Source organism: Vanessa tameamea, chromosome 13, assembly GCF_037043105.1.
Source record: "Vanessa tameamea isolate UH-Manoa-2023 chromosome 13, ilVanTame1 primary haplotype, whole genome shotgun sequence".
In the NCBI taxonomy this organism is placed as follows: Eukaryota; Metazoa; Arthropoda; class Insecta; order Lepidoptera; family Nymphalidae; genus Vanessa; species Vanessa tameamea.
This window is the reverse complement of record NC_087321.1, coordinates 6,725,360-6,743,542: the sequence shown is the minus strand read 5'-3', so window position 1 is coordinate 6,743,542 and position 18,183 is coordinate 6,725,360. Positions and strand designations below refer to the sequence as shown.

Genomic DNA, 18,183 nt, shown 5'->3' with positions numbered 1-18,183 from the left:
CTCAGGTGCATAAAAGTTTGTAGTTTGTATATATATTATCAAAATTTATTATAATAAAGTTTTTCTAATATTAAATTCAAGTACATTTTTTGAAGTGTAAACTTCTTTAGCCGCGTCGGGCACTTTTTTTATTACATTCGCATATTATAGACTTTATAATGAAATTATGTATTCATATGTTAATCTGCCCTCAGGAATTGAGTCCGTGGCATTTTTTTGAATGAATGAATTGTACTTACAATAGAAATATTTCTTCTGTATCGTTTATTATTCGAATATAGCTTAGAAAGTACGTTAGTAAACATTTAAATGTTAAATTTCGCAATAGTATCTTGTAATATCATAAAATACATGTGATTGCGAACAAGGGTATCCGTAACCTTAATTAAAAGTTTCGCTATAAATCTATTCCTGGTGGTAAATCTGCGTTGTTCGTTCCCATCGTCACCGTGCTTCGGTACCGGCTGCCGGTGGCCGGCTGTCGACTATTCTCGCGCAGTCGTAACGATTGCCGACGGTAGCGCCGTGCGGTGGAAACGAGAACATTTTGACAGGCGGTTAAAATGGCCGTGTGAACACGCGATCTGCCACGCTAAATACACTACGCACGGCTTACGCGATTTTATTACTTATTGTAGTCGCACTAAACTATGTTATAGTGGTTTTTCGCTTTTAATATTGGACTGTACGTGAAATCTATTAAAAATGGCTCTTCACCTCGAGACTGTGTTGCAGCGAAAGTTAAACTTCAAGATGACCACGGTAAGTGCATGCCGCCCGCCTAGCCGCGTATCGATCGCCGCCCGCGTGGTCTAAACATATGTTTGCCGCTACGAGAGCGTAGCGCCGTATAACCTACGGCCTGTTTTACGTACTAGCTCTGAAATTTATTTCTGTACTGTTCGCCGGTTATTACGATATGACGTAAGATTCTAATTATTGGCGCCTTGTTTGTTCCGTGGAACGTGTTTATGCTTAGGTAAATAAACACTTGTAGCGATACGCTACAACGTAGTTGTACTACAGATCAAGTAACTATCCTTTGAGATTAATAATACAAAGTATACTTGTTTTAATAGAACTGATTGTTTATATTTTCCGTTATGTACTGTTGCATCGTAGGCGTTTAAGGATCGTTAAACGTTATATAGGAAAAGGTTAAAACGCCTCCGCATTTTTAAAAGGTCACATGGGTAGGCTATATTTACGACTATGACCTATATGGAATACATATGATTCATAAATACATATGTCCATATATGAACAATTTATTTCAATTCTGGACGTTATGATTAAATGAAAAGTCCTATGATTGCTAGTTAAATTTCAAACGATATTGTGAACCGGTGCATAACTAACATTGTTTGGTTTGCGTGGTCGTATCTCACGACGGCCGAGTACGCGTGCCAGCTCGGCGTAATGTCCCTTTATGGACTGTGTATGTCGTGGTCAGCCGAGCGTGACACACTGGACCTTTCTGTTAAACTACTGAATTATCAACGAGACGTCCATTAACATATATCTTTTTAAGAACGATGTTTTTATTTTTGTGGTTGGGTTAGTTATGATGAAATGGATATGGACTGGATGATTTATCATTTTTACAAATGTATTTCCTCATGTTTATAGGGATGCACATCTTCTTGCAACATCTCTTTGCAGTTATAGATCTTATGTCAAATAAATTATAAAAACATACCCGTTTAAATCGTTATATAATTAACAGTTTTCTAATATAATATTATATCAATAAATAATGGAAAAATATGATTACAGTAAATAAGACAGATATTTAATACATTTATTACTTTTATTTATTTTTGAAAATTCTTTTTATGGTTTTTTTTTTGACATTTAAATGTATTTGTTTTATTTTAATTTGGAGGAAAAATGGACTATTTACGAAAAATTTAAGAGACGAATTTTTATTGTGATTGCGTCCGTTCAAATAGGCTATCTAAGGACATGTGATAATATTTATCCCCGTAGATATTTAAACCGATACTGTGACTGATACAAATCAATACTTACAGATCAGATTTTAAGATGTTATTGCGTCTGTGGTTGTGATCACACTTGCTCGATCACCAATAAAATAATTATTGGCAGTATCATAATGGAACTAGCTAGTATGCGTCGCTTTTCCTCCCTGCTGGAAACTTTCGTGTGTCACAAAATAATTATAAACTTTAAATTGAACATTTCTTAGTCACGTGTTCTATTAAGATCTGAATCATTCTATTTAACATTCACAACACTATTTAACATTTCGTTACATTAAAGCAAACGTAACATTCGACGACCCCCGTGTTCGAATAGTGTGTACACCGGTTTTCATGGGTACGCAACTCCGAGGTTCCGGGTTCGATTCCCGGCCGAGTAGATGTAGAAAAAGTTAATTAGTTTTCTAAGTTCTTGGGTCTAGGTGTTTGCGGTACCGTCGTTACTTCTGATTTTCCATAACACAAGTACTGTAGCTACTTACATTGGGATCAGAGTAATGTATGTTATGTTGTCCAATATTTATTTATTTATTTATTAACAGCAAAACAACCTTTGTTTAATAACCGAATATTTACTAGGACAGTCCGTTATTAAATATAACTAATCCCATTGATATGCATGTGCAAGTATTATAGGTGGAAGGGCAAATGGGCTACCTGACGGTTAGTGGTCCCAACCGTTTATAGATATTGATTCTGTAAGAATTATTAATCGTTCCTTACCTCACACCAATTCGCCACCAACCTTAGGAGATGCGATGTTATGTCTTTTGTGGCTGCAGTTGCACTGGCTCACTCGCCCTTCAAACCGGAACACAAGAATGCTAAGTGTTGCTGTTTGGTGGTAGAGTATCTTAATAGATAATAATCTTTCGTATTATTAAAAGATAAAAATAATATCAATAATTAATAGAAGGAACCATTAATTTGACAATACAATAGTCGTTACATTTGTAATTTTTTCTTCATTTTTCTTTTATCCAATTCATATCCGCTATGTTAGTTTTAATATGATATCACACAACCTATGGCATACGGAACTCTAAGAAGAAACATCATTTGTTAAAATGTGATTTGTAACTTATCAGCTAAATTGATGATCATACTAACATACATAAACTGCTGAAAATCATAATTCCATTTATTCTCTCCATTATAATTTAATTCTTGAAATATAAAATAAATAAATAATCGTATGTATACGTGTACGTATTAATAGCTACACTTTAATTTTTTAGTCTCGAAAGACTATTTAGTAATGGCCAACAATAATAACACCCACGAAACAGAAACAGACAGACGCTAATGTCGTCTAAAAACCACGGATTCATGTTTCGCTTATCGCTTAATGAACACACGATTATACAAGTCGAGAGAAACTGGAAGTCGTCAAAAGTGTTGGACTATTAACGTTCTAGTGAGCGCTTTCAGCATGAAGTGTGAAGTTGGTGGATTAACATGCATTACTTCGCTGCATGCAACCACTTCGGGAGGTAATTTGAAGCGTGTTAGACGAAGTGTACGCACTCAAGCACTCGTTACGGCGCATATATTTTATTTTTACATCAATATTGAAAATAAATAAATACTGTGCATTTTTTTTTAAAGCTTATTTACAAGCAGTTTATTACTGTAATTTTATGTTACTCAAGATTTATAACAAAAACGCCAAATGTTAATGGTGGCACCGTACCTGATAAGTAATATATAGATATACAATATGAGTATATAGTTTATAGTAAATATTCAAAATATTCAGTTACTCAAAGCGATATCGCTACGCTAACGCTAGGTGGAGTAAAGGAATACCTTTACAAAGTAATATAATCATATATGTACATAAAAATCGATGCTGGTCTGTTTGAGATTAATAGACTTCAATAACATTTGAACGATTACCATGAAAGTTGGCAATATGTATTTTTGCTCAGAGCAAGTTTAAATTTTAAAGTTTAAAGTTTAAATTTTATTTTCAGTTAATGCTTGTTGACTTTCAGGCAGGATATATAAAATACGTATATTATTGTATTTAACTAACATGACTGTATTTTTGGATGTTGAAAAAGAGTAACTACTGAGTTCCTTGCCGGTTATTCTCGGTAAAATCTTCATTCCGAACCGGTGGTAGCTTTACTTAATATAGTTTGTTAAATGACGATTCAAAAGTGCTTGCAAAAGCCTACTTGAATAAAGTATATTTTGATTTGATTTGATTATATACACGAACAAGACAGCGTCTGCGGAGTTTAGCTAGTCATAACATTAAGATTTACGTATAAAGGTATACTTAGAAGTTACATACAGTTTTTAAATATAAATATTTTATCATCTTTAGTATAACATTCAAAGAAAGAGAAAGTCAAGAGTTCATTTAAAAAAAGATTTACATTCTTCGTTGGAATTCTAATAATTTGTTAGTCAACTTTAGAACATACCGGGTCACAGTTTATGACCCTGACGAGAGGTGTAACTTGCGTAACCTTCAGTAATTTCGTTCATTTCAGGTAATTACGTTCTACGTAAATGTTACGGATAAACGTGACGGCGATTTGACGAAATAATCTCCTATGTTGCTCGGATTATGAACCTTGGAACGAATACAAGATTTCTCGTATTTCTGCTCTAATAGCCGTGTTGTAAATTAATAAAAACTGATTAAATATGACGCGAATGCGAAGTTAACGTACCTTCTGTTTGTCATAACACGATCAACTCAAAAACAACCGAGTAGATATTCATATGGTTTTATCCAATGGAGTGTTATATACGAGGGAATTTTATGAGTATAATTCATTAAGTTGTATAAATTTCGTGAAATATAACGATAATTGTTCAATATATAGGAAACAATCATGACGTCTGTGAGCGAGTAGGGGTGCTCCGTAAACCAATAGAATTTTGCGTATTTTTTTTAAATGTTATATGTGGCAAACGAGCAGGAGCTCATCTGTTGGAAAGTGATTACCACCGCCCCTGGACATCTGCAACACCGAAGAGCTTGCAGATGCGTTGCCGACCTTTAAGCAATGAGTACGCTCTTTTCTTGAAGGTTCCCATGTTGTATTGGTTCGGAAAAAAATTTATCACGATATAAACCTTTTATGCATATTCTTCTTCTTCCCACGCGATGCCGGGACGGGTCGCTAGAATGTACTATATTCTATTCCAACTATAACAGGACAAAAGCCAAATAAACAACATTTGAAAGCAAGTTAACGCGATATCATTGGTCGAGAGCTCGATCGAGCTCATACTCTATTTTCTTGTCCATTTTTTTAAAACATATGATAGTTATAAAATTACATCCAATGCGACTAATCCAATTATTCGAATATTATTTTTTTAATTTACAAACGATTTATTAACATTAAGTCCTTAAATATTTACAAAAATTAATTAAAAATGGTTACTGTATTCATTATGACCGTTTCGAAAGGTGGCAAGAATGCTAATGTATTTAATTTTAATAAGTTTAATTTACCAGACTTCCGACTAATATTGAAAAGTGAATAAACTCAATATGAAATTTGTCAAAGAGCTTAAATTTAACTGGCAGTTGACAAGGGATACGGACAATGAAACAACGGGGTATTACATAAACTAATGAAGTCGAAGTTTACTATGTAAATAACTATTAGTTAAAAAGTTATATAATTATTATTTAATAATTTCTACGTTTATTATGATTTATTTATTAATGATAACACGGGAGTTACATGCTGTAAAATTATATATATCTGCGTATTTTCATTATAAGTATATATTTCACATTTCAATAAAACTCATATATTAAAGCTTGAAATGTAGAATAAAATATGAATTAAAGTATTAGTATGATTAGTGTAAATACAACTGCGATGTTGTTATATGTATGTTTCGAAGTAGGTTTTACGAAGAAGGTCAAAAGGCTGCGAAAGTTGAATAATCAGTTGCCCCTTGACTATGTATTTATGCATATCGGGAAACAATTTCCAAGCGCATATCCCAACAAGAGATAGTAACCATAAATCAACCCTGACTTTTCCTCATGAATTCTTAATTGAGGGATGAAAAGAATTCTTTCATAACAGTTGTATGTTCGCCCACGCGATTTCCACTACTTGTTTAATTCAAAAGCTTTTTGATTCGGTGATTCTTATCTCAAAATGTTTAAGACTCATTTTCAGTGTTTCGAATGGCGGAAATGTTCTTTTTGGTTATGTTAGTTCTTGTTTAAAGTTTACGTCACAATTTTTGTAATGATGTCTTTTGTGTTTTCAAGATGTAATATTTTAATATCCAAGCCTTTTAATTTCCCGTTGTTCATACTTAATATTAGAAACATATTCATATTTTGAAAGTTTGCTGTATACTCAAAACATATAAGAAGTATGTATAAAAGAAAATATTTATCAAACAGATCAGTGAGAGGTTTCGCTTACTGAATATTTCAAATTATTTTTAAAGCATTTTAATTACCACCGGTTCGTTTCTTTTGGGGCGAATAACTTGCGTCCTTTATTTCCTTTCATTTTAAAATTTATTTTCACCTCTAGGCTATATTCGTATGCCATATAAAACCTTGTGTTTTTTCATTTATTCCTTATTTAACTTTAGAAAGTGTAAAGTTGTATTTCGCAATGTGTAGCGAATTTCTTTTATTCTTACTCACAAATCGTATTTATATAAAACTATTCAAATCACTATTTTACTAGCTTCATTTTAATGTTGAATGAGTTTGAATGAACCTCCAAGAAAACACTAATGAATAAGCGTAACATGAATGTCATTTTCAGGTGAATCAGTGTTTTAACAGTGAGTTTGCCTGTGGAAGCCGATTACTTCCTTCGGGACTGCCTCCGGTACTTAGCCACTTGTTTGTTGTTCTTAATGAGCACTGCCAGCCAACTTTGGCCTGTTCCCGCCTCAATTAAGACTGAGAACATGACTGGAGTGTTGTCCCACTGGAACGTTACACTTGACAATCGCTTTACGATGTTCGAGCCTAAAGCCTCACTAAGTAGTCGACTCGTATAAACTGTGAGTACAGTTTGAAGCTTTTGTATATTGAAATAATTACTTCATTCGAAACTGAAGGCAACACAAAATGTGTAGGCGATTAAGCGAAGCTTGTCGTATATTGTTTAAAATGTACCACATTTTGAAACGGTACAGATATTTACATAATCTGTGAAAAGTACTTTATAATATAATTGATCGTTGATGAAAAAGGAATTATAATTAAAACGATTTATTATAAAATAACATTTTATAAAACGAGTATTTTTTTAATTTTTTATTTATATATTATATTACAAAATAACACTAGTAGGTAGGTAATATAACGCAGCACAAATATAATTTAAAATGCTATTAATATTTTCTATACGTACCAATTGTTTTCAATTTCAAGCTACGTTCGTTTTCATAACTGTCGAAGGTCATTCGAAGTGTGAAGAGACGTGCGACCCTTTTATAAGAATTAATTTAATTGTACACATCGGTAGTTTTGTTTGTCTAGACTGACTACGTCCAGACGAAATTTATCTTAAGTGACCGTCGATCACTAATAAAAAACTCTTGCGGTAAATTATTGTATTTCGATTCCTCGGATCCAAATTAACTTATATGTATACTACGCTTATTCATATAGTCTGCAATTAATAATGATATCATGATCACGGCTGCATTACGCCTCTCTATTATGGGCCGTTAGGCAATACAGCTTCTCTCCCCTTAGGTTTTATACAAAGACCAATTTATAGTGTCCAGATATTGACGAAGTTACTTTTGTCATAGTCTTTAAAAATAAACAAAAGGCATAAATAAAAAAAGGAAATATTGAAACAAAACTATTTACATTTATTGATGAGGTTAGTACATTATTATTATTATTATATTATTATCAGTTTGTCGTGTTTATGTTCAAACCCAAAAATCAAAACACATTTCTTACCTTATTATAGGCATTCGATTATATAACTAAATCCATTTGACATCTTCACATTTGTTAATTGGTAATTATATAATTTGCTGAAGCGTTATACTTGAATATTATACCGTACATAATTTTTATTATTTAATTCACATTTTGTAATATGAAATGCGTATGCGTTGTGCAGAATTCTATTTTTAAACTGATCCATATTTTATAAATAGAATCCATTCTAAATTTCGATTCGTGCATGCATCTCGTGGATTCGTCGTTCATAAAAACTTTAAACTAGACGAGATAACTTTCTCCAGCCTTCACGCCAATCAGTGCAATTTGTGGTAGACTTGTGTGGACCATTCGACGGGGTCTTTGCCCTCGTCCACGTGCGAATAGCCGCCGCACCCGTTAACGGTATTCTACGCTCATAACTTCACATTTTCGATGTCTACTTACTAAAGATTCTCGTACAAATTTCTCTGATTTGATGTTGAATCTCAGGAGTATTAATTTCAATATTTTTTTTTCGTGAAACAAATATTAAACGCAATTTGAATCTTGCTAACGTAACTGAGCCGCAAAATATATAATACGTAGATATATAATTGTTTGATGAAGCACAGGAGTGAGTTTGCGTTTATTATGTTACTGTTTATACAAAACAATTTCATTATTTAAAAGGATATTTCATATTTTTGATGTGGAACTCTTGATTTCCTGCAATCTGTGGGAGATTTTTCGTGAAAAAGGAAGGAAGTGTAAGAGGAAGCTGGGGGATCGCGCTCTATTTAATTTCAGCGCAACCGTTACTAGAGTTGGTTGTCAGATGTTACCAATCTATTTTTCGAGAGTATATAATATTACTGTTGTTTATTAATGTGCGATGAGATTAATATATAAATTTGAAATGTCATATGTTACACATCGTTAGATCCAGCCAGAAATCCATAATATACTGTGGAATTTAACCCCTTCAGGAAAAAATATCTCTTTAATTAAAATCACAAGAAGTTCTCTGTTATTGACGTATATTATTTAAAAGCACATATTTTACTCAAGCGCTTAAGTATAAACAGATGTACATAGGTATCTAATGGTCGGTAAATCATGGTCAGATTTGAGGTTGAACCTTTACATGTTGCAAAAGCAATCGGTGCTTTCGTGGTCAGTTGCAAACGTATATACCTAACTGTAGTAATAGATATTTTATCCTTTTGAATGTGGTTCAGAGAACTATCTGATATAGAAGAATACTTCGACATTCAAAGCAATTTCAAATGCGGGCTTTTACTTGCATCCTACACGAGCGGCGAGCCTCTTGTAAAGAGACCACTTTCCCTCTATGTCTATACTTAGTACTTTCATTTTAGCGACATCATTTATTGCTCTTTATATTTGTTTTTTTTTTTTTAAACGTAGAGAAGGAGGTTTGTTTTGATGATGATATAATAAAATAAAAAACCTATTTATAGGAAACCGTGATGGCTCAGTAAAATTAGTGAAATTTGATGGAAGATCCGGAGTTTTTCATGACTTACTATTGTGCCATATATGCTATAAGGATACCATTCCACACTAAAACACGACGATGAAATAAATAACGAGAACTCACTAAAAGAAAAGGCTTTGCTTAACCAGTGAAAATATTCACGGCCTGTAACTCGCGATAAGTTTATAGATAAATTAATTGCAAACACCTTATTAAGATGTATGCATTTATAAACTGTAGAGATATTCAGATGCTTGTTATCTATATCTTCGTCGACTAAGGTTAACTTACCATGACGTTTGCGTTCTTATATGTATATTAAGATATTCATTTAACTCTGACTTGTTTTACAGATTTAATATGGCACTAATTTCACTTAGATACTTATATTAAAGTGTGACATGTATCTACATATTTTTCTATGATGATACTCAAACATAAACTTGACTTTACTGCGCTTATTATCTGAGTGCTTGTATGTTCGGTGGAACGTTGTGAAGACTAAATAGTGCGTATTTATATCATACACATATATGAAATTTGTAAAGGTGTATATGTACGTTCAATAGATGGCACCCTCTTATGAGGCTTGACATAATCTAGAGTTAAGTCCTAATTAATATTAAGTATGCGAAAGTAAGTTTGTCTATTTGTTTGTTTGTTACGCGTTCACATCTTAGCTAGTCAAACGATCAGCATGTCAGAGATACAGAAAAGGTCAAAAGGTATACAAAAAAGGGTACATACCCCCCCTCATACAAAGGGAAACTAGTTAATAATATTTAATATGACATACATAGTTGTTTAAATGATGCATAAAGGAGTATTTCTTCCAACTAATGAAGGAACTTTAGCGCTTGCAAATAAGCATATATCAATCTGAAGCCACGACGCATAATGAGTGCAATAAAAAGTAGTTGCGTTGTTCGTACGATGTGCCAACAATATGTGCCTATTTGAATTCGCCTATAAATAGCGATATTAAAAACCGATCGCTCGGCTGTTGAACTGCGAGGCGCCACGAGGAGCGACGCGTATGTCGATTAAAGTGATCAGCGAACGAGTTACAGTGCTGTGTTGATAAGAACCATTTAACTAATGATCCTTGTAGATAATATAAAAAATTTTAGATCAACAACACCTAAGTTAGCTATGAATTCGTCTCTAAAATATGTACTGCGTCAAAAATGTTGTTTCAGTGGAACTTTTCTGTCGTATATTATTTCGAATAAAATATGTTCATACAGTGACATTAAAAAAAAAAACAAGCCTACTTAAATATATTTATTGTTGTATATTATAAGAGTTTTTGTTGCATGAATACCGAATAATTGAGATATGATTAAATCTCATGACGTCATAAATGTGCAAAGTCAGTTTATTTGAAAATAATTTAGGAAAAGCTTGTAAGTGAAATCGAACTTGGATTCCTTGGAATTCTGTGTATACAGTTCAATCATATTGAATATAAATTATTGAAATATGTGTCTTGTATATATATAGATATAATGAGGTCCGTGTTGGGAGAAAGTTTTTGAGAATGGATGTGGATGGATATACAGTTAGTACGACCAAAGAAACGACGGATGGATAGTGTGAAAGACGATATGGTTAGAAAGAATGTTACTTGTGAGATGACGTCCGACAGCGAAGTATGGACGAAGAAGACATGCTGCGCCAACTCCAAGTAAATTGGGATAAGGGCAGGAGGATGATGTGTATTATATATATAAATGTAATATATATATATATATATATGAGTTGAATTTGATATAAGAGAATATTATTTAGCTGTTAAGGAATATTTAGTTACAAATAGTCTGTACTGAATAATAATACGATCATATTAAGCTGAAATTAAAAAATCATGAATTGTTGTAAATATAATTTTGTTTTTTTTTTTTAGTTTTTTATTATTATAATCCGAAGCTTATCCGTTATAGTAAGTCTATTGGAAAAGCTTGTAATTCGACGCCGGCGTTGTTGACGGACGGATCGTTTTTCACCCTGTCTTCAGTTACAGTAAGATTTTAAACAGCAATTTCCATTATAGTAAGTAAATATTTTCTTTGAGCTAAATTAGATTTAGCTTAGAGTGTGAGTGAATTTTTTTTTTTATAATGATTGCCTCAGACCTGTTGTTGAAATTAAAATTATTAAACATAACTTATAATTAAGTTGGATTTATATATTTATAACAATATATAAAACAAATTGTATCTAATAATAAATTTCTTAATAAAAATTACTCTTATTTAGGTATTTGATTTTAGCTGAGCTTGGTATTTTATTAGGGAATAGGTATTTGTAATTTTCAACTATGTTCTTTTAAAATTAATTAAAAACATAGATATACCATATCAGTGTAAATGAAAGTTATATTTCTACAATCTATTCCGACTTTGCACAAGTAAAATTTACAAAAATAACCCCTAACTTTTAATTCCCCTAAAGCTGAAATTTCTATAAATCCTTTCTTACCGGATGCATAACTTATGAAATAAATAATTGATTAAAAATTTCGGCTCTATAGACTTAGTCAAGACAAATGATTTTATAAATATAGATTTACCTGATTCGTTTGAATATATAATCATATTTGAAATAGCTAAAGAATAATATTGTTTCTTCGTTTTTATACTAATATTATAAATGGTTGTTTCAATTTATATTGCTCTCTGTGGATCTAAATACCGATACGATTTCTATGAAAGTTTGCAACTGTACTAAATGGGGTTTGAATGTTGAAAACTATACTGATTTTTGTCGTACGAAGTTTGACTATTTTTTGGTAAGTCATAATATCTTAATTTTTGATAATATTACACCGTGACTACCAACAATGGAGACTAACGCACTTGTGCGATTTTCACTTATTACTTATTTTGTGCATTTAGTAAATTTCAGACACTACCGAAAATGGTCCAGACATTGCTATATTCTTCCCGAAGCCCGATAGTGAAACACCTCCCGTGTCTATCAACAGGTTACAAGACTAAGTTTTAAAATTAAATAAACTTAAAGCAGCCATTGGTAAAAAATGTTGTGATTAAATAAGAAATATACAGTTATATAATTTGTAATTTAATAACGTACAGTTTAATTGCGAACCTTTCCGTTAGAGAACCTGGGATCATATTACAAAACTGATCTCGAATACAGGTCTACTCTTTTTCACTCCGACACCACCGAAAATGGGCCAGACATTGTTATATGCTTCCCGAAGTCCGAGAGTAAAACACCTCCAGTGTCTTTCAAACAAACGGGCTACAAGACTATAAATTTTAAAATGAAATAAACTTAAAAGCAGCCATCGGTAAAAGTTGTTGTGATTAAATAAGAAATATACAGTTATATAGTTTGCAATTTAATAACGTACAGTTTAATTGAGAACCTTTCAACGCTGTACACTCGCTTTAATCACCAGCTTCTCCCTCGTGGCCGGCGAGGTCTAAAACTATCCACAAGCCATAAACACAACAAATACAAAACATAATTGAATTTCATTGCAATTGTTATACAAATGTTTTTTTTTTTTTAATATTTATACACAATATAATTACCCTTAAATTATTAAATTATCTTACTACTTTATTCGTTTAGAAATTATATAAATAATATTAATGGATTCATTAATTTCGATTTCATTTTTATGATTTTACATCTGTGGTAGTTTATTAGTTAATAATTAGTTATTAGACGATAATACTATTACTAGACGTATTAGGTTTCATTTATTCAAATTTGACATTAGGATGATTTTTGTAGAATTCAATGAAAAAATAAATAAAAAAGTACGCAGGTACTCGTATGTACATAATACATAACCAATCGAAACATTGTAAAATCCGTAAACGAATTGCCTTCGATCGTGTTTTATTAATTAAAAAAAATATATTGAAAACATTTTCAATATCAGCAAAGTCAGTTTTATTAAAACAGATGAGCGCGATTCCAGTTCTATGGGATGCAAGTGCAGTTTGCCCTTAACCTTTACAATGCGTAGGCGACAGGCGGGCGACGAGGGGAGGGGTGGGGTCAGCCCACGGCGATGTTACTAACGAGATCTCAGTAAATACGGTATTGTGTCTTGTATTCAGTTCGCGCAATAGTTTACGGTGAAATTGTAAAGTTGAAAATTTAATCTTAGGCAGCTCGCTCGTAGTCGCGTTCGAAACTAGACTCTCGGTTTAGTAAAAATTACATCTTTAATGTAGACACCGTTCATTCGAGCTAAAATTTAATCATAAGTTCATAATATTTTATTTCATTTTATTAGATCGTAGGATTACATACATTTTGTATTTGTGGATCAGGTAATCAAATTATGTTATTTGTTCTTGCGTACTTATTATACTTTTATTAGTCGATGAGTGTTATACTGTATCGAAATAATTTATTTAGCGTATTTTTTTTTTTACCGGAACTCACAATACAGAGTACTGTTGTATGGCGGTAGATTGACATACACAAAACCCTTACAAAACCTTAGTAATTTGTTCAAAAAAAATGATATTAATGTATCTAAATTGAAAGTTTTTTAATAAATAAATAAAAACCCGAAAAAGTACCTCGGAAAAAATAAAGCTTACGGAATTTTACACACAATGCTGGTTCGATATAGATTCATAAGTACTCGTAAGAGCCTCCTTGATTAGAGTATATTTTGATTTTGAAACCGTTGAGTGGGCGGTGCGTTAAATTCGCACTGAAATTACTTGGTTACCTACAGTGGCGAATTTCCAAAACAAATTAGAAAGATCGTTGAAGCCTACGTCGGAAAATTTTGGAAGACAATTATCTCCGTGGCAACATTTATTTAGTTGCCTACATAGACTATGAACGTTTTAATTGCATTTTATGCGATCATAATAAAAAAAGGTATTCCTTATTAAATTACTATAATAAAGTTTTTTTTTAGTAATTTTGTAACTAACGCGAGCAGCGATTTGACGCCGTCAGATTGGATACATATGCGTATAAAGTAGACCCGAACATGTAGCTAAAGGTTTAAGCTGATGACCACAATTAAAACATACAAATTTTGTAAACATACACAAATGGTAATGATAATTCGCTCGGAATAATTACCCACGAAACCAAATGGTAACGTGTCGCTGAAATCAACCGCGGACCGCAATAACTGGCACATTTACAAGTAGACAAATAATAATAATCTTTGTTTTAAAACAACATTGCTATTATAATTTTAAATGTAGACTATAATAATTTCACTACTAAATGAACCATTTACTATTTATATATCTGTATTGACAAAATATATGTGTGTAAGGCTTACGGAGTCCTTCCTTTTTTAGTAAGATTATAGCTTACCTTTTTCGAATCTGTTCGACGAGCTTATCAATATACACATATAATAAAACGAGGTGTCCGTTTGTAATATTAAAATAACCGCTTTTTACTAAAGGTACATTAGCAGCCTGTAAATTACCCACTGCTGGGCTAAGGCCTTTTCTCCCTTTGAGGAGAAGGTTTGGAGCATATTCCACCACGCTGCTCCAATGCGCGTTGGTGGAATATACATGTGGCAGAATTTCGTTGAAATTAGACACATGCAGGTTTCCTCACGATGTTATCCTTCACCGCCGAGCACGAGATAAATTATAAACACAAATTAAACACATGAAAATTCAGTGGTGCCTGCCGGATTTTGAAGCCGAAATCATCGGTTAAGATGCACGCGTTCTAACCACTGGGCCATCTCGGTTCACTACACTTACTAAAGGTATATGTGTGTATACACGGTACATCTACCAAAATAACATTTTTTTCAATTTTTGACTGTCTGTCTGTCTCTGGAACGGCTAGACCGATTTTGACGGGACTTTCACTGGCAGATAGCTGATGTAATAAGGAGTAACTTTATAAGGACTAAATTTAACAACAATAACATTTTTGTTAGATTCAAACGCACACGAAGACGCTGACACAGCTTGTTCTATATAAAAATCGAAGTAAGAATAAGTAAATTATTTTGTTCTCATATTTTCAATAATAATTATGATCGAATTTCGTCTACTGAACGAAAATAGTCATTATTACATATTCCGGTTACATTCATAAGTTGGGGATGTGATTTCGACGCGTTCCGATCAAACAGAAACCGTAACCATCCAGAAAAATGTCAAGTATTTTTGTAAATTCGTTTAATAATACCTTTTACTGTTTTGTTTCTTAAGAATTCATTATTCGACCTTTTCGGTAATTAATGAATAATCGATTTCAATTTCAATGCAAATGAAACCGAGAAAAATTTTTTTATTATGAACGCTTATAATTTTTTTATCTGAGACTAATATTCATGGATAAATGTTATCTTTGAAGCATCCAAATTCTATTTTTTCATCTTGTTTTCTTAGAAATCGTGCAAATATTTATTATTTACGTACAAGAATTAATTTTCTATAATTATACATTAAAAAACTAAAAACAACAAAAAAACTTGAGCATAAAAAAATGTTTTGGGGATGAAACAGATCGACCAATCGACCAAAAATGTGTCTTAAGATCAATTAACCATTTTAAAATACTATTGTATCCCATCGTTTACTTCATGGGTAGATTACTTAGAGTAATCTTCATAATTTAAAAATGTCAAATATACGATCAAATGAAATTCTTTCAATATGACTCGTTTCATTCGAAGACACAATTAACCAAGTAGTGAATTTGTTTTGTTATGTTTTGATTCTAACTATTCATTACTCCTTAAAAAAAAATTAATAACACATTTTCAAATATAATCAATACGATTTAAATTTAAAATATTTGAACAAGTTGAATAAATTTAAACATCGTTCGGAAAACAGTAATTGTACGTAGGTGTGGTAATTTAATGCCGATTATCATTACAGTTCCGATATAATCCCCGTACAACAGTTATACCACGTACGCGGGTGGTAACGGTACGTAGCTGAAATGAATCGCGGACCACGAGTTTGTTTACTAATTTTAAATTTAATATGTTTAAAGTTATTTTTATGTAATGTTGCTGGCCACAGCATTGAATAGCAGGAATGATAATTGTCAAAAAAGGGATAAGTAAATGGTCTTTGCTACTAAAATAACGTATTTGAATTATGTATATTTCCAATACATAAGAATTTGGTGACAAGGAGGTTAAAGTGTATGCTTATCACGATTTTATTTCTTAATTCTGTAATATAATCTTTACTTGGTGATAGGGCTTTGTGCAAGCCCGTCTGGGTAGGTACCACCCACTCATCAGATATTCTACCGCTAAACAACACACAAGAGAGAAGCCAGATTGCCGTGTTTTTTGTCATTGGGACAATGTGGCTCTTACTTGGAGATTTTGGGCGTTAATCCAGGAATCACGTGTTTAATATATTATATAATTTGTGTTTATATAACTTTTGTGTTTATAAGGTCATTCATTAATTATATTGATATTATTACTGATTAAAGATCACACAAACAAAATAATAAAGTAAATGACAGAAACATCAATTAAACGATTGTTTCCAGTAAAATTGCCATCGAGTGTTTTGTTTCCGTAATTCTTTATTAAAACAATAGCACATTGGATCAAGAAAAAAATAAAGCCAATGTTGTCACATTATTGTGCTATTGACTCCCATTTGCAGGAATAAACGCGTTCAAATCGAAATAGATTTTACTCAAAGTTTAATAGTATATTACTAAAACTGTGATAGGTATTGCTTTATTTTTAAGCCAACTTTCTGCTTTATTGTCGTTATTACAAGCGCAAGGGGCGTATCATATGTTGTTAATAAAAACCAGTGTTGCTATAATATATAAATAATTGATCGAATAGAAATTTCGCAACAATCCGGGCTGAGTATTTTATTACAATTACCCTGAAAAAAGGGATATCGTTAATATTATTAAAAAGTTAATGTGTAAAATAAATTGCTATAGTACGTTTAAATTACGTGATATGCTTTTTGTAGATAGAAAATTATAATCAGGTTGAAATCAACCTCTTGACCTTAAAAATACTGTCCCGATAAATTTAAACGCGAACCGAATTCCACCGTCAGAGTAAACATGTTTAATTATAATATCAGCATAATTGCACCTATTTATTTTCTATTATCATATTACTTTTATAATTATAATAATATGTTGCTATATAATGAGGTTTTGTGGTACTTACGTATTAACAAAGTTTTATTTATTGATTTATTATATATAAAAATAAAATAAAACCTAACCTATTTTCGTGCATTTGCAGATTTTTTTTTTTTTGCTACGGTGTCATTAATACGAATGTACTGGTTTTATATTCTGTAAGTGAATAAACAGAGTTCTAGTTGTTACAATTAATATCGTAAACTACAATATTAATTACACTATTTGTTTTTTTCAGTCATTGCTATTGTTGGAATATCAAGTAAGGAAAATGCAATTCAGTAATGCAGTATACATAACGCAGATCGGAAAAGCTATTTTCATCATTCAGAAAGTTGACCAAGACAAAAAAACCTTTATTAATTAATAAGTTTAAACCTAAAAAAGTATAAGTAGTTTTGCATATAATTATATATTATAATTAAATGTCAAATAAAAAACATATTTTATCCCATTAATATATTTTAATTAAAGTACACGGACGCATGTTTCCACTCCATTTGCATTACAAAGCAAAATAATTATTAATTAAATATGAAATCATAATATAAATCAATTATATTATTGACGGTGTGAGGTATTTTAAACAGTGATGAATTAATTTTAAAAGTTGGAATCTGCATATTAAATAGAATTGTCTGTTA

General features: G+C 31.7%; 1 protein-coding gene across 4 annotated transcripts in view; it reads left to right on the top strand.

Moving 5' to 3' along the window:
• Positions 1–566: 566 nt before the first annotated feature.
• Positions 567–18,183, top strand: part of LOC113397901 (protein alan shepard) — a 135,487-nt gene continuing 117,870 nt past the window's right edge. For all 4 annotated transcript variants that reach the window (XM_026636428.2, XM_026636429.2, XM_026636430.2 and 1 more), the window contains exon 1: positions 567–762. In XM_026636428.2, the coding sequence (XP_026492213.1) occupies positions 706–762 (57 nt within the window). In that variant the 5' untranslated portion in view covers positions 567–705. The remainder of the gene's footprint in view (positions 763–18,183) is intronic.